We start from the raw sequence: 22,364 nt of genomic DNA, 5'->3' as shown, positions 1-22,364 counted from the left end.
TTTAGGCATAAATATGTACATTATGTCAATGACCAAAATATACTCTACATATTGAATATTAGGAAACGTGTTTTTTGAACAGGATATCACAAAAGTTTAACAAAGTTTACCAAAATTAACCTTCTGAGCAGGGCAGTAATTATAATATTAATTGGTGGGTGGGCATCCCCCTCCAATATTCAAATATGAATAAAAATGTCCCCCCAACATATGATAAAATATATTTTTAAAAAGTTGCTATGCTAAAAAAGACAACTACATCCCCCATCCAAAATAATCAATCAGTCAATCAATCACATTAGCAAATGAGATCAGAATCATAAATAAATATAGCAAATTGTCATTACTATTTTTATTCCTACTGGTTCTAGTATTACGCTGTGCCGCAGTTCAGCGTGTGGTTTGTTTGTAGTGTTGCCGTATCCCAGCAGCAGCCGAAGCTCGACTGCTGTGAGGTACAATCAGTGTCAACCAGTGTATTGCCTCTCTATTGAATTACTTTCAAACGTATTACAAGTGGAAACTAGAATGAAATACAAGTTTAATAAAGAAGTCATTATATAATATGTCATTAAAAAGTCAAAGTAAGATCACTTTTCCTGTGCTGCCCTCAATCATATGCAGGCTCCAAGTCCTTAAAACTTTAAAAACCCCTGATGCAACATTTTTGCTTCAAAAAGCTCTAAAATTGTTGTTAAATGTTAAATAGGTGATTACAGCCCTGTTTTTGAGAACACAATCTGTAGTCGCGAATCTCTGGATTTTATACGTCAACAGTGCTGACATTTAATAACTGGAGAAACTTGACTTTAACAGCAACAAAGCAGTGAATGTGTTAAGATAAATAATCACATCACTTTAATAAAGGCATCTTCATGTGCAACCGTTCAGTTACTCAAACCTGATTTCTTTAGTTCAGTAACTTTTTTTTGTGTGTCTGCGGAAAATACATTTCTATCATTTCATTTTTATTTTCAATTTTTATTAGATTTTCAGCTTACATTCATCAAAGTGCATGGATATTTAATAGCTTCATTTTGGATATGTGCATACAGTATGAATAACTAACTTTAAAATTGAATTAAAAAAAATCAAGATATATTGTACAAGATTTAAGATAACATTGAATATAAAAAGCCTGGTGGCCATCGGGTCCTACTAATGATTTTGTCTTTGGTCTTACTTTGGTCATCCCAACCCCAACCCTAACTCTAACCCTCTATCTCAAAAACTTCCTAAATGTTAAATGTCTTTTGATATCTGAAATTTCAAATGTCTTCTCTGAAGAATCACTTAGTTACAATATATTCACAAATATTTATAGTAATTAATAGTGCAGCTACAAAAAGTGGATATTTCCAAAAGTAATAATTCAATTACTAGTTAAGAAGTTATTACAAATAGCAGATAAATCTACATTAATATTTCAGCCCGGTTGCCAGAATAAAATGTTGGCATTGTAGTCTATGTTTCAACCACATATATGTTACATTTGTAAGTTTCACGTTTCTAAAGTGACGTTGTCCAGATGACATTTTTATGCGCTGAGTTCCTAATAAGGAGGAGGGGCGGTGGGGGACGATGGGCAACCGAGCTGAGACGTCTACAGCAGACAGCAGCAGACCACAAAAACAACAGAAGCGGGTCATTTTAGGAATACGTCGGGACATTCCCAGCCATGTTTGTTGCAACAAAACCAGGTATTTTTTTTAAACAACAAATTTTCAGTGTTTGTGGCAACGACCCCCTAACCCCTTACCCTATTTTAAGCCAAAACATGATATTTTCCTGACCCTTACCCTGTGATTTTGGTGCTTATATCTATATCTAACCACTTGTTATCTTTAGCATAGTCACTACATAAAAATTGAAAAAAGAAACGAACAAACAAACATATCCACTACATATGAAACATTTAAATTCAACATATCCTTGGTTTGCTGAAAGCTACAATGCCAACCTTTGGATATCTAAATATTTAGAATTAAAATTCTAACTACAGCTCAATATTAGATGTCATGATGAGGAGTGGGAAGTGCACAATATAGAAACGAACTGAATAAAATGAGCAACAAACATTTGCAACTTTTATTGAAGTGAACTTGTAGTGATCATGATCTTTTTGTGTAAAACTGTAATTAGTAACAGAGAGAATCATTTATTTTACATTACACTAGCACTTATAGTTTTTCTTTTCTTTTTATTGTGGTTTGTCAGTTACAGTCCATGATTCCTCAGAGCATTAAAAGCTTGTCTCTGTTTTTCAACCGACATTTACGTCTCTGTGTAGACTAACAGTTCCTGGAAAGAGCTGAAGTCTGATATCGTTGTTTATTTGAACCTGTTCTAAGCTCTAAAACTTGATAAGCGCTTCATTAAAGACAGGTGCGATGGAGAGGTCAGCTGGTTAAGCCTCGAGATGTTAAACACAGACAGACACTGCTGGAATGAAATGTAAGACAACACATGTTGTACTGTGTGTGGCTCATTATCGCGATTTAAGTTTTCATTTGCCAGATGCTCAAACAATATGTCCAGTGAAATGCTAAAAAGACTATATGCAAACAATAACTAGCAATAATAAAAAAAAACAATGATGACAAGTCAACAATGAATGTAAAGACTGAACTATTCTACCTTTTAATAGGAACAAATGTGTAAAATTAACATAATATTCCATTTCTTTTCAATTTTGGGGAGAAGTTATATGGTGTTTAAAATGACTGGCACAAGAATTAATGTTTTAGAAACATAACTGAGTCACATATTCCTTTTAAACTGGCTGCAATAATGACTGGACTATTTCCACGAGTAGCGTGTAACTTAATTTGAAATTCAAAAAAATCCACTACATTTTCTTTTAACCAGAATTGCACAAACTGGACAAAATTAATGATAAATGCTTAATTTTACAGAATCTGTCTAAATGAACAATTAAAAGGCTTACCATGGGATTACCAGCCCCATTCATGTAATAAGTGTGAGTGTGTGACAAGTAGATGTGATCAACATGCAGCAGCTGGTAAGAGACAGGCCCTATGAGGCAAATCTGCTTGCAAAGAGGGCTTGATACCAGTTTAACTTTTTGATGAGGTGATGTCCTTACCATGGACTAATCTTGTTTGGAGTTTCGACTCTCGACAAACTGTTAAGCGTTCGTCAGACAGAGTTTAACGCCTGTCAATACCGTAACAATCTGTTGTCTGAGCAGACAGTATTAACGCCTACGCCTGTCTCGGGGTTTATGGTTTTTTTTTTTAATTTATTTTTTTTATTTTTGACGGTCTCTCCGTAAGTTTTTTTCTTCATTTTGTCATATATTTTAATTTATATATATATATATATATATATATATACACACACACACTAAAATAATATCATCATTTTTTTTATTATTAGTATTTATTTTTATAGTATTTTTTAAAATTTAAATAAGTATATTATATGTATGTTTTTCCAAATCTTTTTTATTTTAATCAAATCTGTGGTTGTGTATGGTTATAGTTATGGTTATGCTGTGCAGTGTAAAAGTATTTAACTTTATTTTATTATAAAAAAGTGACAGACGCAAAGAGTCAAGTAAAACTGACTTGAACACAACTATTTAACAAGGTATTTATGAATTAAAAATGACTTATTGCAATTATCTGAATGAGGGATTTTTATACTTTCTATTTTTCCTTTGAAATACTGCAAATTAAAGCAATTTGTTTACAGTGACATTGAGTACCTATTGTCATTAGACATTACACAATTGGAAGCTATGGGAAACAAGTCAGGGAGGTGGAGCTGGATTCAAGATTTAACGGTATAGACGAAACACTGAAGATTAATGAATGACTATCACATTCAATATTTTTTAGAAATAACTCATCACTTTTAGAACATTAAAAAAAGCCTGTACATTTCAAAATAATTTAAACAATTTAAATATATCTCTACTTACCCAGACTGTCTTTTTTCCACTTTTTGTCTTTAACCTCCCTTTAATAAACACGTGTTGGAATCATATGTCTGCAGGAATATTTCATGCGTCCTTTGTTAAATTATGCTGAATAAGTATAAGTACTCCACAGAATACTAATGGCTCCTCTCCTGATTCCAGGTATTCCTGACAAACGGCTGAGGTAAATAACACGGCCCTCCTATTTTAGATAACAATAGACCTCCAAATTATCTCTCCTTGCAATGCAAACAGGGACATGGTTTCTCTGCGGATGGCACCTCACTACAGTGGCCCTGCAGCGGGTTTTTGCAGAGATATATTCCCTCCCTGATTGATTACTTTCGGCCTAAGGGGGTTCACAGCCGGTCATGAACAATTTTTGGATGTGAGGAATCTCTTTCACCCCGGGCCCTTAATTGACATGATGCCCTGTGCCAGATGTCCCCGGCTACTCTGCGTTACCTGAGGAGGTTGTTGAACCTTTCCCCTTAAAGTTCAGGGTAAGCTCAGGGGAACGACAGAAGGCTTCTATTGTTGAAGGTTAAAGTTTGAGAGGATTATCCGGCACCTTAAAATGAAGGGCAGCAATCTATTTTGGATACTGTTCTTCATGTAACTTCATTTAATATGCTCTCACTCTGTCTCCTACAGATCCCGAACGTGACGGTTTGACCTCCGTGTTGGATTCCACACCTAACGATTCACATACAACGTCAATGTTCAGAGCCAAGGCAGGAAGACACGAGTCCTTTACATGTGGAAGAGTCTGGAGCTCAAGATGGTCCATGGATGTGTTGTATGTCTGACTTTCATGTCCTCTTAAGGACCTGAAAACAACACTTGCCTTTTTTTTTATCAGTCACTACCACCATCTTTAACTAACCTCAACCAAGTGTTTTAGTTGCACAACCATAGATCTACTGACGACTACCCCGTTTGCCTTAACTACAATAATTTCCTTTAATTGAACATATAGTGCAATGCACAGATATTGTACAAAAAACACTGAAACTGGATGTAAAAAGTAAAATTAACGTATTTTTCTAAGACCTAAGGAATCCAGCGGTATCAGTCATGTCATGCTCAAAAGGGGTCGTGATAACAAAACTGTTTTGTAACGTAAAATAATAGCGTTTAAAAATAACAATACTTTTGACCGAATACTTTGATATAAAAAGCATGGCCATATTGTAGGGTTGACTTTTGGTGCTTTCACCAATTATTTCTGCAATGATTTTTCTTGAGAAGTTATCTTCAGTAATGTGGTAATAATTAATTAGTGCTTAAAGGCGAAAAATAAAACAGCTAGAAAAGTCTGGTAGGTTCAGAAAATAACATCACTTTACAGTTATGCAGCCTTTCAAAACCAGGAAAAGGTAGTCCTGAGATAATAGTCTCATATCATGATACTGATGTAATCGTGATGCGTTGCCCAGCACCAGTTTAAATATGCTTGGATGATATCCTCCTGACTCTACTCTTTTTTTTTTTTTTACGGTGCATCATAGGGTGTTTTCATTTCAGGTCATTTTTTATCATTTCATTTTCTTTAAGGTTCATCTTGAAATTTTATTTGTGAATACAATTTTTTTTCTTATTTAATCTAATTTTCTACCTTGTGTACAATTTGGAGATAAATTTCTCATTTGTCTGAAGTTCTTGCATATAACTTTGATGTGTCTATTATATATTGGTGTATATTCATCATGAATTTTGTAGCATCATATTATATGCAAAATGGGATTGTCATTATTTTCTCTGTATTGTGACACAATGACAGCATTTGTGTCGATTTCTGTGTTCTGATTTCCATCTAGACGAGCCAAATACAGTAACATGACACATGCTTCTCGCAGAAATTGTTTTAAAAATATTCAAAGTTTCTAACTTAGTACAGAACATATTTATGTGTGTGTCTGTGTGTGTGTGCAGCAAGCCACTTCTTTATATTTGCTATATGTGTTTTAAAAAATGTTTGCAGTGACAAAGAATATACAAAGATGAAGAATCTATCCTGTGATTTCTGTTCTAAATGGTTTCAGCAAATTATAAAAGTTTTTTTTTTTTGTTTTTTTTTGTTTTACCAACTATGGACGCGTGTGGGCGTTGTCATGAACAATTCGTCAGAGCTGCTTTTGTTCCCTTTGTTGACCTCATTAAGAAGTCTGCAGACAAGCCACTGCTGAGACACGGATCTAATGAGTGAATCATCACAGCACAGATTTCTGGAGGCAAACATTATTGAACCAGATTTCCCATGAGACACATCAAATTTAAACTTAAGCACCAACACAAAACTGAGAGAATCACGCCATTTCTGTTGCTAGGGTTTAACAACAGAGGGTGTCTAATGCTGAACATTTCAGTGATATTAGGTCACATACGTAAAACTGACTTGAATCAGAAAACGTATGAAAATCTAAATTCAGGACACGACACAAAGAAAGACAACACCAAATACAAGTTTTGGAGAAAAACAGCAACCTCCGCAGTAACATTGCACAGCTCGGTGTCTCATCTAGCTGAACAGCTGAGAGACAGACTGAGGAGATGATGTCATCGAGAGACAAATGCCAGCTGCTCCATGAACAATGATCGGCAAGAAACCAGCAAGAAAACTGGATTTATACAGCACGGTTCATTCCCATGAAGATACATATGCTCACTAATGCTATGGTGTCTGTGTTAACCAGAGCAGACAGGATTCAGACTGCTAACTCTGTTGTCACTGGACAATTGCTGACCATGTCATATCATAGTAACATCGCTTTATTTCAGAGAAATTGCATTTGATTTCATGACAAATAAATTGACTGACAGATATTACGTAGACAAGCTGAGAAAACCAGGTGTAAGTACTAAATTGGGCTTACGCACAGTCTCATAAATGTCTGAGGACTGGATTTTTCTTTTTCAAAGACATTTTCAAAAAGGCAAAAAAACTTAAAGGGGCAGTTCACTAAAATCGAAAGTGCATATTTTTCCTCATCCCTGTCGTACTGTTTATCAGTCTAGATTGTTTGTGTGAGTTGCAGAGTGTTGGAGATATCAAGTGTAGAGAAGTCTGCCTTCTCTCCAACATAATGTAACTGTGGCACTTGGTTTGTGGTGCTCAGTGTGTCAAAAAATACATTGTCTCTTTTCAGGAATCATCATCATCTACAGCTAGCTTAGGACCACTCTGCTCGCTAACATTACAGCAAAGCGAAGGAGGTTGCCATTAGTGTTTACATTGCGTGAGCATCTTGTCCATGAGTAGATGCACACTTCCTTCTCCTCCCTCCTTTTTTCTGTGATACAGTTGATGCATGTAGTTCAGTTAAAAAAAAAACATAGTTCCTATATGAAACAGCTCACAGCAAAGTCTGTGGATCATCTTGAGTAACCGGGTCATGAGTTCTGGAAAAAGACATTGTTGGTGAGTTTTTTAAAACGTATTTTTGGGTGATTTGAGCACCACAAGCTGACTGCCATCTAGTTCCATTTTACTGGAGAGAAGGCAGACATCTCTCCAACACTCTGCAACTCTCTCCAAAACAATCTAGATTAATAAATAGTAACAGAGGTAAAAATGTATTTTAGATTTTTGGGTGAACTATCCCTTTAAAATTAGCTTTTGTTGAAAAAAAGGATAAAAGCAAGACACTAATTTACGCAAAAATTGAACCTCATCTCCCAAGATGAAATTATTTTAAAAATATATCTGCATTTTTTTTTCCACAGACCTACATTATGCCAGAAAATGTCAGAACATTTTTATTTTGGCACTAAATAATAAAATGACATTTTAAAGCAGAAATCATTAGTCTTCAAAGAACCTCAGAAGTGAAGAAGCCTTACGAGTCATCTATAAGCTTATAAAGACATCTGTGACAGTGAAACTAAAGCTGCCAGACAGCCGATTAAACTTACAACTTCATTCATATTTTCAAATCAAATCATTTTTCTCTTGCAATGATGCGTTCCTTGTTTACACTGATTCAAACCAAAGCAGTTCACTAAAATCCTTTGCTGTGCTAAACGCTTAAGAGTTACCACACCGTTGCTCCTGGAGATGTGCAAGATTCTCATTCAAATACATATGCAGCCTAAACTCAGTATTAGTAAGATATTGGCACCATCTACTGCTACACACAGAGCTGCTGGTGCACACGTGCCCTGAGCAATTTCTTTTTTCCAAGCAAATCTGGCTTTGTCTAGTCGCTCTTTCCTAGCAATATGAATGATGCTCAACATGTTAAGCAGGAAAAGCAATAAGCATACAGTGTAGCAAACACCATTTGACTGACAGATATTCTCTGGTGTGAGGGACAAACACTTGAATAAAGTCAAAGGCTATTGGCTTTTTTGACATTGATTAACAATGCTATTACCACAATGTCACATCCAAGTCAGTGTGTTTGCTTTACTTATTAAAAGGACATGAGGGAGAAGTTATAATGAACAGCGTAAAAAAAAAAAAAGGAAAGTGTTCAGAAAATTCTCCCAGTGTGCACCAGACATGTCCTTACATGAAAAAGTACTTCATATGACCCTCTAATCTCAACAAATGTGAGCTGTAAAATTTGAATCAAGGCAGTTCACATTGTACTGAGACAATTTAAAAGTCATTCTTTTGTGTGAGCAGTCATCACAGAGGACCAGGGATGAATGTTGCATATTTTCAACAGCCCAGACCCCCATGAAAAGTGTCCTTGACTGCAGCAGCAATCAGTGTAGAGAATTACACACCTGCCAGGCTAGACACTTTGTCTGACAGACTGTGCTGCACTTACAGTCCAGTCACCTACAGATAATGTTGGCATTGTATGTTTCTGCAAACCATGGATACAGTACATTTGTATATTTGTATATGTATTTGTATCTGGGTTTCTAAAGTGAAGCGGTTTTACTACATGTATACTACTTAATAGGAGCTGACTTTGTTGCTGGAGGGTGGAGGGGATGGTGAATGGCCTGACACCTGAATGACTGCAGACCATTCTTTGAGAGCAACAAACAACAAAACTGGCTAGTTTTGGTGCAATGTGGCATTTCCAGCAGCGTCTGTGCCACCAAAACTGGGTCTTTTTTTGTGAGACAGGCAATTCATGGCATCAAAACTGCGTGTTGTATTACAAGACATCTACGGTATTTCCAATAACAATTGTGGCATCCAAACGGGGTCTTTTTTGCAAGACATCAGCAGCATTTCAAGCGACATTTGTACCAACAGAGCTTTTATTTTGCACGACATCTGTTGAATTTACAGTGGCAACTGCCAACAAAACAGATTGTTTTGTGAGGTAGTGAAACATCTCCAGCAGCGACTTTACCACCTAAACTAGGTCATTTTTAATGAGACATGTGTGGCATTTCCAGCAGAATATGTGGCACCAAATTGGGGTGTTTTTGAGTGAGATATTGCTGCATTTCATGCTGTGACTGTGGCACCAAAACCTGGTATTTTAAGCCAAAACATGATATTTTGCGAACCATTACCAAGTGGTTTTTGTGCGTATACCTAACCACACATTAACCACGGTGTTGCTGTAACATAAAGACAAATACAGTTTGATAATGTACAGATGTTACATATCCGTGGTTTGCAGAAATGTACAACATTTATTCTTGTGACTGGATTGTGCATTTCAATACAATGTTAGGAATACTGTTGGCAATCATTCTTATTGTCCTGCAGTTGTATGAGAAACTCTGTGGGAACCTTAAGTGACAGTTTTGGGTCAGACTGAGGAAAATAGAGATATAGGGGAAGTGAGAAGTTTCTTCTGCATGCTCACAGACCTATTTGTGCTTCGTAAGTTGTGATGCTTTTTCAATCAGTCATTCAGCCCAGAGGGATAGCTCTGAGGTTTAGCTTAATTTCCCTCTCTCATATTATCTTTTAAGTTGACTATATACACTATAGGCTTATAACATGTTACAGTGCACAGGTGCACACACTTGCATTTTTAAGTATTTTTCATTAAAACATTTTAATGGCAAACATTTTAAAATTTGGTTTATCTCTCCAAAATGTGCATTTCTAGAACCTTGTTTGGTTTAATGCGTGCTGCATTTTTGACTTTGTTCATTTAAAGGATGAACCTGATTTGACTTGTTTTGTTTTTGCTCCCATTTTTCACAAGTTGAAATAAAATATCTAATCCTTTATTCTACGCACGTGAAGGCTTATTTCTTTCAAATGTTATCCAAAAATGTGTTTAAATCTGTGATAGTGAGCACCTTGACAACACAATGCATGAGATGTCACGACTGAATGCAGTAATGTCCACAGGAGCAGTTGCCCTCTCCATATTTTAATTTTAAAAATATGAAAATTATTAGAGAATATTTACTATTTTTGAAAGAAATCAAGCCAATTTGCTCAGGTTTCAAAGGGTTAATCAGCATCTTGATATGCCACACCTGTCAGGTGGATGGATTATCTTGGAGAAGGAGTGCTCACTTACACAGATTTTAACAAATTTATGACCAAAATTTGATGGAGATTAGCATTTTTGGATATAGAAAAGCATTATAGGTTTTATCTCAACAATAAGACAAGTGTTTACATTTCTGATCAGTATACATATGTTATATGAGGCAAACACATATTATATTCACACTTACTTGTTAATGTGATTAAATATGTCTCTGAGTTGATCATATCTCCATGTCTCATGTTTCCTTTTGATTTAATGTCAGTGATCTCGTTATGAAAATTAGCAAATGAAAACCATCTTTTGGCTTTTTCATGAAGACCACACCATGCTGGATGAGTTGCAGTCTTTTGCAATTTGTTCGTTACCATGTTGTTCCCAAATCATGACTTTGACAGAAATGTCAGTCATATATCCAGTCCTGGAAAAGAACTATGTAATTTGATACTAATATGCTGAAACCAGAGACAGCTGTTGACTTTAATTGAAGTTACTTCAGATGTTTGTGTTGATAATTCCCCAGCACATTTAAATTCATTATTCATTCATTACTGGACTTTATTCTTAATGTATGTATACTTCTCTGTAGGGACATTTCCATTTTTGCATGTTGAGCTGAGTTTTTCTTTTTTTTTACCCTGACTACAATACCCTGACTCCAGCTTGGTATTTAATTCAGATTAATTAATTCAAAGTGTACAAACTGAACCCCCCCCAAATTCCTATTAATCACTTACTTACCCAAGTTATCACATCTAAACAGAAAACAGCGAGTCATTCAAGGCCTTTCACAGCAGTTAGAGCAAAATCTGAAGCAGGTTAAAGTCTGAAGCAGATCCTCAGATTTCAGTGGAAAGCTCTACAGTTTTTATGAGTGCTCCAAAGGTCACCCAGACTGACAGAAAGGAGGAAAAGCAGTGCTGAGAGGGAGGATAAATATTACCATTTTGAATGGCCTCATCTTTCCAGCGGGGGGAGCAATTTTCTGCTGGCTCTAAAATAGATGGGAGAGGCACTTTTACAAAAAAAGCTACTTGCTCAGTGAAACAGGTGAGAGAGGTAGACTGACGCTCCTCTGCTTCTCACATCAAATCAAAGGAATCAACAATCTGATAAAACAACAGGTTATTGTGAATGAAGCATCAGAAACATCACTTTGTCACTGTGTGTTGTTGTTGTCGCTCTGGTGTTACAGTGAGTGAGGGGGATCAGGTTCATTTCCTCATGTGATACATGTAAGCCCGTGTCTGGTCGCCACGCTGAGGTCGATAGCATATGTGGTGGGTCAGCGAGGTCGGCGGGACCGGCTAAATCCACACGTGATGGCCAATTCGCCCTGTACACTATCTGTGCTGAGTAAATAAATGCACAGAGCGGCACAGACTGTCTGTTCAGCGTACGGGACATCCTGTCTGTAGACAGCAACACGTACTTTTTTACATAACGAGGCAGGAGGTTTAATATGTTCTTATCCTGCTTTTTATGCAAGCAAATCTACTTTTCCAACGTGCATTGACTAGAATTGTAATGAATAGCTATGAGTTTGGAAAAGAAGTAAAACACTTTCTTTTAACTGAGACATTTTAACTCACAAATCATCAGGCAGTTAAAGGATTAAGCATTTCTAATTAGTAAAACGATGTGTTCGACTCTAATTCTGAGAGCAGACTAGATTGTTTTTGACTATTCTTTTAAAAGGACAAGATTGATTTAACAAAAAAAACTTTTATCTGAATTTTATGTTCCCTTTCTTGCTGTTAGACACTGTTAAAGGGCATCTTACAGTAAACTCTTCTGCTGATGAGGACAGCTCATCACTAACCAGTGAGAAGGCCCTCTACACATGATCAGTGGTACAAGTCCCCATACGCTGTGTAAAGCTGGAATTATCTTCTGTGCAGAAAAGTTGCTTTTTGTCCACCACTTTCATGTTACACCATGGATGGCTGTGATCTCATTGGTTGTGCATGGAAGGCGACTGACAGACAAGATCAGAGAGGAAGTCGAGCTTGATAGTTTACTCTTGATCTTGGCAGCAGCAGCTGACTTTGTCCAGTTACTTGATTTGGTCTGAAGCTTTTGATCTTCCTCAGCAGACTGGGTTTTTTCTCAGTTGTCATAGAACTATACATTTTCAAACTTTTTTTGTACTGAAAACAATCTTGAGGTTTGCCAGGGTCCTAAGAATAAGCCCCCTTCACCGAGCTGCCTGATGTGTCTGGCATTGTGACATGCAAAAGCGGTTTCTCGGTTCAAATAATAAACGATCTAATGAGCACCAGAAGCGGTGCACCAGAACCAATGGCAACCACTAATCAATACCGCAAGATTGACTTTGCTATTAAGGCTGCTCTGAATCAACATGTCTTCCCAATATTACCAGACATGTTAGTTTATTTGACTTGGCTTTGCGTCACTCTTAAAACCCAGGAAAAAAAAAGTATTTTGACATGGCTGTGTGTCAATGTTGACTTAAAATGACGTTAGATTTTTGTTTTTATGTTACATGTTATGTGTATATGTCTCTAGTGAGAGGTTAATGAAAACCAGATCTTTCCCCCCAGCAAAAACATGATTTTAGTGGACACAACGTAAGACCTCTTCACTCTGTTCACAGAGAGAGAATGACTCACATTTGCGCAAAGTGGTTCTGCTACTGATCATGTGCAGAGAGTCTAATTAAAATTCCAACTTTCCTTTTTTCTTCTTTATTAAAATGCATGCAAGTTTCAAGGCTTAAGTTAAAACAACAGTATTTAGAGTCATTAAGAATTAAGATATGTTCGCAGCTCAGTTTTAATGCCTCATTATGATCTCTTTGTTAGTTTGAAACATGGAATACGTACTTGTTTTTGACATGAAAGGTCGAGTTTAGATTTAATTAATATTGGTTTAAATATCAATTATCAGAAAAACTCTGTAAATCTTATTTGGATGAAATGTGGGGGTATGAGGCTGTGCGTGTATGTTGGAGTGATCAGGCCACACACATTACCTGACATACTGGTGGGGTTCAAGGCCAAGACGTCATCCTCAGAGCCTCCTCAGACATCTGGGTACCTAGCTGAACACAGAGCCAAGAAACCATCAATCACTGAGTGCATTACTTATATAATAGCTGACGATAACAACACTTCAATCTAAATGTTAAAATAAAGGTGTTTTGTGCTCACAGCTTGTCCTCCCTGCTGTGTCATTTCAACAAACAACTTAAATTGTGTGTGAAGAGAAAAGAGTGCCGCTGTATGTAATCAGCCTCTTCAGCTTGATAAAACTGGTCAAAGAAGGTGTTTGATGCCTCTGTTTGCATCTCATGGGAGATTCAAGGATGCAGCTACTGATGTGAGTTTATCAAAGGGAATCTTGTACACAGATTGTTCAGATGTTATGGCCCTGGTTATGGGTGACACCTGGTGGTCAGACATGGAAGCCCAGTTTACATAAGACGTAACATTGTTTAGAAAGGAATAACCAGACTTTTTATTCCCGTGGCTTGATTGTTATTATTTCCTGTGTCACACACTTGTAACAAAGGAGCACACACATCAAAAGCATAAAATGCTATTTTCATAGCAGCATGTGTTCATTTTAAATTAGACAGTTGAGGCAAAGCAGAGCAAAGTTTCAAGGTTTTGCAGAGATCTGCAGTAGTTAATCAGAAAAACACACACATGCATGCACACATATTCATCACTGGAGTTGCATACGTGGAACATCTGATCTGCAACATTTGCACATACACACTGAGTATAATTATATGCACACTACAGGTGTCCCACACATTTTCATGGACAAAATTTTAAAACTTTTCCATAACTTTTCAAGGACCCTTATTCACTTTTGTTTTTCTACTTGTCACACCTCCATTGGGTTTCAAACAAATCAGATTCAAACTCTATTCAAACATAATTTTAGAGCGATGTTATGTCGACAGCTGCCGGATATAAATTTGCTAATACTTACATAACGTGGAAGGTTATCCATGGAAGATTAGTGTACAAACAACAAATATTCCATGAATTTCCCAAAACTTTCAATGATTTCTACCTATTCCATGACTTTTCCAGAGCTGGAAAATATGACTGTGAAATTACATGACTTTTGCAATATGTGATGGATTTGATTTTTAGCCCTGGTGACAACATGATCCCAACATTATTTGGGTTTCTGATCCTTTCCATTGGTGCCAATGTGCATTGACATTTCTGTCCACTGAGTCTCAACAGTTTTGGGTAAAACTGGTTAAGTTGGATTTACCTCCTCTACTTCAACTAGACTTGGCTTCTCAATAAGACAAGAGGTGGAAGAGCAGACAGTACAATATATAATGCAGTTTACAAAACAATCTCACCTCCAGGTCCATTTGATAGCTGCTGTGGAGTCACCTTGGACATCCAGTGCAACAACCTTTAAAAAGAGTTACCAATTTAGCAACTGAAGGGCGACAATTGTAGCCACTTGTTGGGTGGACATTATAAGCCATAGAGACAGAAAACAAGTCCACCAGAAGGGGAAGCAATCAGCGCCACAATCGAGTGCAGCAGGGATTTCTGTGGGCTGACACAGAAGTTAGCATCGTCCTGGTTCCCTCACCAAAAAGCCAATGGGATTTTTCTTCTTTAAAGTAACCCTGTTCATGTTGGAAAGTGGCTGGATAGAACCAGTTGCTGTTAATTTACGCCACTGGATGGACAGACGGCATCTGCCACGACCACCTGATACGCACACAGTTAGTGTCAGTTGAGAATGTGGCTGAACGGACCCTGTCACGTCCACATTAAAGGCCACAGGACAGCGTCAGGTTGAAACATTACCAGTAACAGCGTGATTTAAGGAGCCTGAGTGTGCCTATAGGGAGGTTGAGAGCGAGGGAGGCATGTCGCTTCTCGTGTTAATGTAATGTTATTTTTTTCCTACACCTTACCATATGCCTCCTTCCCCTAATCCTAACCAAATTATGCCAGCATGTTTGTTTGTTGATGTCCCAGCATTGGTTGCCATGTTGCTTAAACATATCCACCTGCAGTGCAACTCCACCATGTGCTTGTGTTGACATCACGGTAGCGGCACTGTCGCTGCAAGGTGGCAATATGTGGTGATTTAGGATGAGAACATGGTGTCATGTAAAAAAAATAGAGACAGCCCTTTAAAACAGTTCCAGCTGAGTTCCAGAGGCTGCATATAGCACTTTTGTTATGCTAAACTGGGTTAACCAGATTGTAAACCCATAAGTGCTCTCTGCACAGCATCCTCCATGCAAACCTGAGTGGGAATTCAGACTCACAGAGATAATTACTTTATCTTTTGTCATTGTCATTGTCAGTTGTAAGATAAACAGTAATAATTCAGCATTCAGGTTGCAAAGTAATCTACCTGAGATGTGCACTAACAGGTATAAAATTGGCCATGACAACGGTTTTACTGGATGATAAGTTGTGCCTGTTTGGGAAAATCATGCATTTTTTGTTTGGACACCTCTGTGTTAACAAACCGACTCCATTCACATGAATACATGAATGAGGAGGCTCTGTTTTTTTATGCAGTGTTGCTGTCGATCTAAACGCAGCCTTAGGAGAAAAAAATATAAAAAGTTCTATGTTTTACCTGCGGGTTGTGCCCTCAAAGGTGTTCTTGTGATCCCACCAATGTCTCGCAATTATAAAAAGGTTGTAGAGCGAAACCAATGTTTCCACAGACTTAACATACAGTACATGGCAGCAAAGAGGAGGAGCGCAGCAGTGGGTATGGTACAGTTTACGGAAATGTTTAATTTAAACATAGGTTTTGCCCCTGACAAACATCTTGTCATTCCAGACAGAAAGCAGAACTCTGTGAGATCCCCAAAATACCTTTCAAGACACACCCTATCAAAAAAGAACGTACAGAGTGACATATGGAGTCCTGAGTCTCAGTGATTTCTGCACTTGATGCACAGAAATAAGATTGATGCAAACATCCTCGTATGACCCAGCATTAAAAGAACATAGACTCAAAAATGCTGGACTGTCACTTTAAAATTCAATCCCTATTCTAAAATTTTCTAGTCCAGTTACACAATGCTTACACTTTCAATTACATCATTTGAGAAACTGAAAGTCTCTCCAGGCTAGCTCCAAGGCTTTTCCTTGAGTGCTGCGGCTTCTACAATAATCCAGATTGTCTGCATCTTTCATCATGTTCGAACTAGTTAGAATCATAACCCAAAAAAATAATACAAAATAAAGAATCTAATACAAATTTTTAAAAAAAATACAGTCTAACCATTAAGTTGTAACCCTGTTGGGTTGTGATGCTTTCTTGCTGTAACTTCTTGATGTTTAATGTCCTTTTAAAAGCATTTCAACCTTTAACAAGTCATATTTAACACTTTGAAATCTGACCAAATTTGTGAGATTTCTTTCAAAAACATGGGAAGAAGGCATTTTGTTACTTAAGATGAAATGACCTAAAATTTTGCAAAAAAAATTGTCAAAAGTAAAAAAAAAAACGTAACAAATTACCTAAAAATTACCCCCCCCAGGCAGATAAATAGATAGATGGATAAAATAAAATGAAGGTTAAGGACAAAAACAAAGGCTGTGAAAGGCGTCTGAGTGCAGCACAAGAAAGTTATGTCGATTTAAGTTTCAAAGGCTGAACTGTTACAATAAGAGGGTCTCCATACACAGAACTGCAGACCTTTTCAGATAAGAAGTCCAAATCATGGCTGCACAGAGAAAGCAATAAAAATGCTTTGCACCTCTGCACCAATCCAAAGACACAAACGTGAAACAACCTCATAGTACGTCCTCAGCTGACCGAGCCAACACAGCCATTTTGTGACTCAGCCTACATGTGTTTTCAAAATCTCACTGTCAACAAGTTAAAAAAACAAAAATCCTGCAGAAAGAATTACAGCTTTCATAATTTCTTTGCACTAGAAGAACAGCTGGCTTGAAAAGCATTACAGGAAACTCGCCGCTTTGCTGCTTTTCACCCTAGAGAGCATTTAATATCCAGACAACAGCTGGGAAAGCCTGAAAGCTGGTTCATCCATACAACAGGCATACAACAAAGCTCTAATGAGGACACAGACAAAACAGATAGATGCCCAAAGACTGTCTGGCTGGAAACATATGAAGACAGATGGAAGGAAAAAGATAAAAAACAAACAAACAAAAAAAAAGATGATAATGTACGTACAAAGACATAAACGATTATAGGTTGCAGTAGAGCGCTGAGGTAACAAGACCCAGCAGATACTGAGAAAAGGGAAACTCCTCATGGGAATATTTTATCAATAACATCATATCTAGTCCACTGACTGAGCAAGCAGACTGGAGGAAAGCAGTTGGCACAAAGTTGCACCAGATACTGACAAAAAAAAAAAAAGATTGACTTTTTAATATTGGCTTCCAAATGTGGTTCCCATTGTTAAACCCAGAGAATAACAGACATTTTATCAAATAATCTTAAAAATAATAAACCTTCTCCTCCTCCATTTTGACCTTTTGAAACCTGAGCAAATTGGTTTGATTTTGTTCAGAAACATGGGGGAGAAGGCAACAAGCAACTTAACATGACATGAGCCAAAATTAGACAGGAAGGTACAAGAAATTTACCTAAAAATAAGCCAAAAAAAAAAAAAAAAGACCAAATATGTGCTGAAAACAATGATAAAAATCTATTTAACATACTTTATTATTTTTTATTTTCTGTAACATAATTTTAAATATAAAATTATTTTAATCATAAATATACTTTTTTGACATTTCCCATTTCCCTTACTTTGGGATTTTTTTAAAAAAAATAATCCTCCCCTTTTCAAATCTAGTATTTTTAGGCAAATGTCTTGTCACCTTTAACTAATTTCTTGCAATTTGTGGGACATGAGAGGGAGATTCATAAGTAAATTCATAAAGCGTCCTTGTTGGGACAAAGCATTTTGTCACCGTTGCTGAATTTAAAAGTGAACTGATACAAACTTACCAATGCAGCATCTACTTTCCACAAGTATAATCAGTGCTTAGCTACATCTCAAATTAATCTTCAGGTTCTCTGCTGTCAGATGATATATATCACTTTTTTGTGGCATATACTGTTGGCCTGCTGTCATCCCTTAAAGATCCCTTGTCTTCCCTGAAAAAAAGAAAAATGAGTCTAGCAGGGAAACCCAGTATGTGACGAGTTGGGAGTGAGAATGTGTTGAGCAGGCACGGGTGGAATGAAAGAGGTTAAGTTAGGTAAATATTTTCTTATGAAAAAACTGCTTCGGGAGTAGTTGGCTTCTCTCCTTATGTTTCAAATGTTTTTTTATCCTTTGATGGAAGAACACTGACAATTCAACCAGGAAGGTTTCATGCCTGTCCAGGCTTTGGCAGCTCTCCAACTGCCAATCAGCCCGCAGACACGATGGAGAATACAAACGTGCTTTTTACTTACTGAACCATCAAAAAATACCTTTTCACACCTAATTTGTATTTTGTTGGTGTTTTTGCTTCTGTAGAAGCTTATTACAAGAGCACCTTATTTTAAAATTTAAAAAAAAAAAAAAAACACATCCATGGAAACATGAGTATGAGGTAAAGCATCGTACAGTCACACCTACTATAGGTGCTCACAGGGAGGCATTTTGGGACACGATCCCGTCCGATGGGAGGTTCACAGATGGCAATTTATTTTGGAGGGGGGAAAAATCATACAGCTGAGTGCTTTTTGTGGCTCTCTAATTGCCATTTCTGCACATTAGTGTCCCAAATAAACAAAAGTGACAATAATGGACTTCCACCGCAGGCGTAAATTAGCTGCCCCAGTCCACCCTTTCCCTTTTCATCGGGCTCTGGCTTTCTCCACTCTCCTGCTTGCCCCAACTGATTTTTTAATCCTTTAGAAAACAACTCTATGTGACTTTGGCTCGGCAGCTAGATAACTCCACCATTTGAATCTGTGGTTTTCTCTTTGTTTGCTCATATTTTCTTTTGAGATGCAAATTTGTGTTGATGCCAGCTTTTATACAGCTGATCTGAAGTTGGAAAAACTATGGCAAAAACTAATTTGCACTGATAATTCCAAAGTTTATTTCTTATCCCATGGGCTGGTGTTTTGCAGAGCATGGTGGCAACAATGTACATTTTGAGCGATTATACCGAGGACAGAGAAAGCTAAACCAAGGTTATTGTGCAGAAAAACTCTCATTTCTTCTCTTTTCAACTGCACACAAACAGAATCTGTCAAATTTACAGAACCCTCCAGGGTTCCCTCCCCGGCTTTGAAAACACAGTAGCAGTGCTCGAGGCGAGGAGCTGTGGTGTGTCTCACATTTTCTCTGCTTGTACTGTATGTGCACATATTGATTTTTTACCCTTGACTTTCCTGGAACAGCCAGGAGCCCGAATGGAGTCCTGAAAAAACCCGCATTTTTTCTTGATGAGAAAGTGCTGAGCTATGATGCTAAGCAATCTAAACTTTAGTCTGAATGTTGACTCTGACTGTGAAAGTTATGTGTCATGGTATTCGCGTATGTAGGTGCATGAGCTAACATGCTGCAGCATTCCAGCTGGCCTTGCTTCAACATCTCAACCAGATACTGCTGCCTTTATTTATACAGCTTCAGGCACATAGTACTGCTGCTAACATTGTCAGCTGCATACGTTACATTAACAAGCTTCATCCACAGCACGTACAAGTTAAAAAAGTACCTGACATATACAATAGTGCTGTATGTAAAGAAGTATAATTGGTATTTAAACCAATTCAGAGACTTTCACATTTTCAGACAAGCTTAAAGGTCAAGTGTGTAAGATGTAGGGAGATTAAATGGCGTCTAGCGATAAGAATTGCAGATTGTAACCAGCTTTTCCTGTTATAATTCCTTTAGTTCTCATTGTTCATGAGGTTTTTACTGGGAGCCGAATTATCTGCAAAGATCTATACCTTCTTAAAACAACTGAACCAGGTGATTAAACCCAATAAAAACCCTGAATAAAGCATTTTCAAGTTAAAAATCAGTGTTTCTCCTATGCTGTTTGGTGTGCTGCAGATAGGCTGCTCGCCCTGCGCCTGCTGATGCGTACTCACTTTTTTTTTATGCAGATGTTCAGGAGGGTTTTACCATGAGCCGATTCCTCCACTCAAAATCAAATAGACCTGATTACGACCAAAAACTTCTTCCCTACTCCTGACCATGACCCCAAACCCCAACCTTACGATAGTTAGCCATTTTTCAACATTTAAAATGTTGACTTTTTGGACTGTTTGAAATTCTACACGATAAACTTCTTCAAAGATTTTTTCCTCCATCTTTTCATCATCTGACTTCATGTTGATCTCTGCCCTGCTTGGATGTCATTGACGGCTGCACCGGTATTTTTTAGTTTGGAGTTCTCTAATAGGACTACTGATAAGGCTAAGTTTGTTATGATTGTGTAAAGCACTGTGGAATTCTTCTTTGTACTCTTTCGTAACCTTTCAGAACAGAACAGGCAGCTCATTTGGAGGACGTTGGTTATGCAAATAAGCAAATCTCACAAATGGTTTACAACACATTTGTCCAGTTAAAGGAGTTTGTTGAACACAAACAAGCCTCACAAAAAAAATATATATATACGAGGTTTAGAAAAACATACAAAATGTTCTTTTGCGCGAGGCCCAATGTCACTTCACATACACACACACTGATAATTTCCTCATCCTTGCAGCAATTCCTTTTCTTTGTATTGAACAATAAAAGGAAAATCATAGGTGATGACTCTGAGTTACGTGTTATTAACATAATGAGTAGGTGAAAAACCCTTGAGGCATTTATTTATTAAACAGGGAATCATAATAAAATATGTCTCTGCTTTACACAGATTAGCAGCAAGATTGATTGGCATCGTCACGTCTCTTTATACATCTGTGGAACTTACACAAAGAGCGCAAGCACAGGCTGAGTGACGAGGACTGGCTGCTACTTCGGTTTAAATAAGAGGAGGGGAGGGCAACTACTCCCAACCGACCGTTGGATGTTAAATATTATTTTAATATCTGACTAAGACAATTTGGCTGGCTTTCGTGGAGTTGACGCAGAGCCATGAGTCATATCTCACTCAACCTACAGTATATAGAGTGTTTAACTAGCTAGTTTGTTTGTGTTGTCTATATACATATATATATATATATATATATATATATATATATATATATATATATATATATATATATATATATAGTAAAGTTTTCTGGACATTTTTTCACTCTTTTGGATAATTCTCTATAATCCTTCCCACTTTTTAAAAACTATTTTGGTCATTGCCTTTTTCACCCATATTTTTGAAAATCAATCAAATCAATTGCAAAGGTCTCACAGGGTTAAATAGCTTGACAAAGGCGTCTGAATGCAGCACAAGAAAAGTGGTGATCCAGGTTTTAAAGGGTTAAATAATATACCTCGCTGGCATTTTTCTCCACTTTTTATAATTAACAGATGTTTGTTTTTGAAATTCAAAGCACAGTTGTCGGCTGTTTGTTATTTCTTTGATCCGACTTGGATGACAGAGAGAATTTATGGGGAGCCAGCAGGGTCAAAGTCTGAGAGAAGGCAAAACACTCAGTGAGTCACTCATATGGCATTGTCTCAAGAAATCTGTGACTCAGTTTGGCCTGAACTGTCCTTGACACTGATGATGTAAAACACTTTTACTGAGGAGACTCAGGGGGTCGCCAAAGCTGTGATGTTTCAGATTGTGCTGACGGCAGCTTACCAGTTTGAGCTGGCAGTTACACACAGATTCGAGCTAAATCAAAACCTTTTTTATCTGCAGGCAAAAAGTTGAACCATATTCACCCTCCCTTTTCCTTTTGCAGGTTTAACAGTCAGCAGACCGTACTAAGAGGTCACTTTCACTCATGAGTTTGTGGGTGTGTGCTATGCGTTTGTAAACAGAGCGGCATTGTGAAGCAGAGAGAGTTGAGCACTTCCCTCTTTACACCAGTATACACAATTCTCCACCACAACAGCTACCACATCCTGCATGACG

General features: G+C 37.3%; 1 protein-coding gene across 9 annotated transcripts in view; it reads right to left on the bottom strand.

The window, feature by feature from the left end:
- Positions 1-22,364, bottom strand: part of thrb (thyroid hormone receptor beta) — a 137,638-nt gene that overhangs the window by 21,839 nt on the left and 93,435 nt on the right. For 7 of the 9 annotated variants that reach the window (XM_042506649.2, XM_088090097.1, XM_088090100.1 and 4 more), the window contains 2 exons: positions 13,364-13,432; positions 11,312-11,362 (listed from right to left, as the gene is read on the bottom strand). In XM_042506649.2, the coding sequence (XP_042362583.1) occupies positions 11,312-11,362; positions 13,364-13,370 (58 nt within the window). In that variant the 5' untranslated portion in view covers positions 13,371-13,432. The remainder of the gene's footprint in view (positions 1-11,311; positions 11,363-13,363; positions 13,433-22,364) is intronic. The other 2 variants (XM_088090098.1, XM_088090099.1) reach the window with 1 other exon arrangement.

This window comes from Plectropomus leopardus, chromosome 17 (genome assembly GCF_026936395.1).
Source record: "Plectropomus leopardus strain MGB_pleo_1.0 chromosome 17, ASM2693639v1, whole genome shotgun sequence".
Classification (NCBI taxonomy): Eukaryota; Metazoa; Chordata; class Actinopteri; order Perciformes; family Serranidae; genus Plectropomus; species Plectropomus leopardus.
Note: the sequence above shows the minus strand (reverse complement) of the source record. Positions and strands in the feature narration are given on the sequence as shown.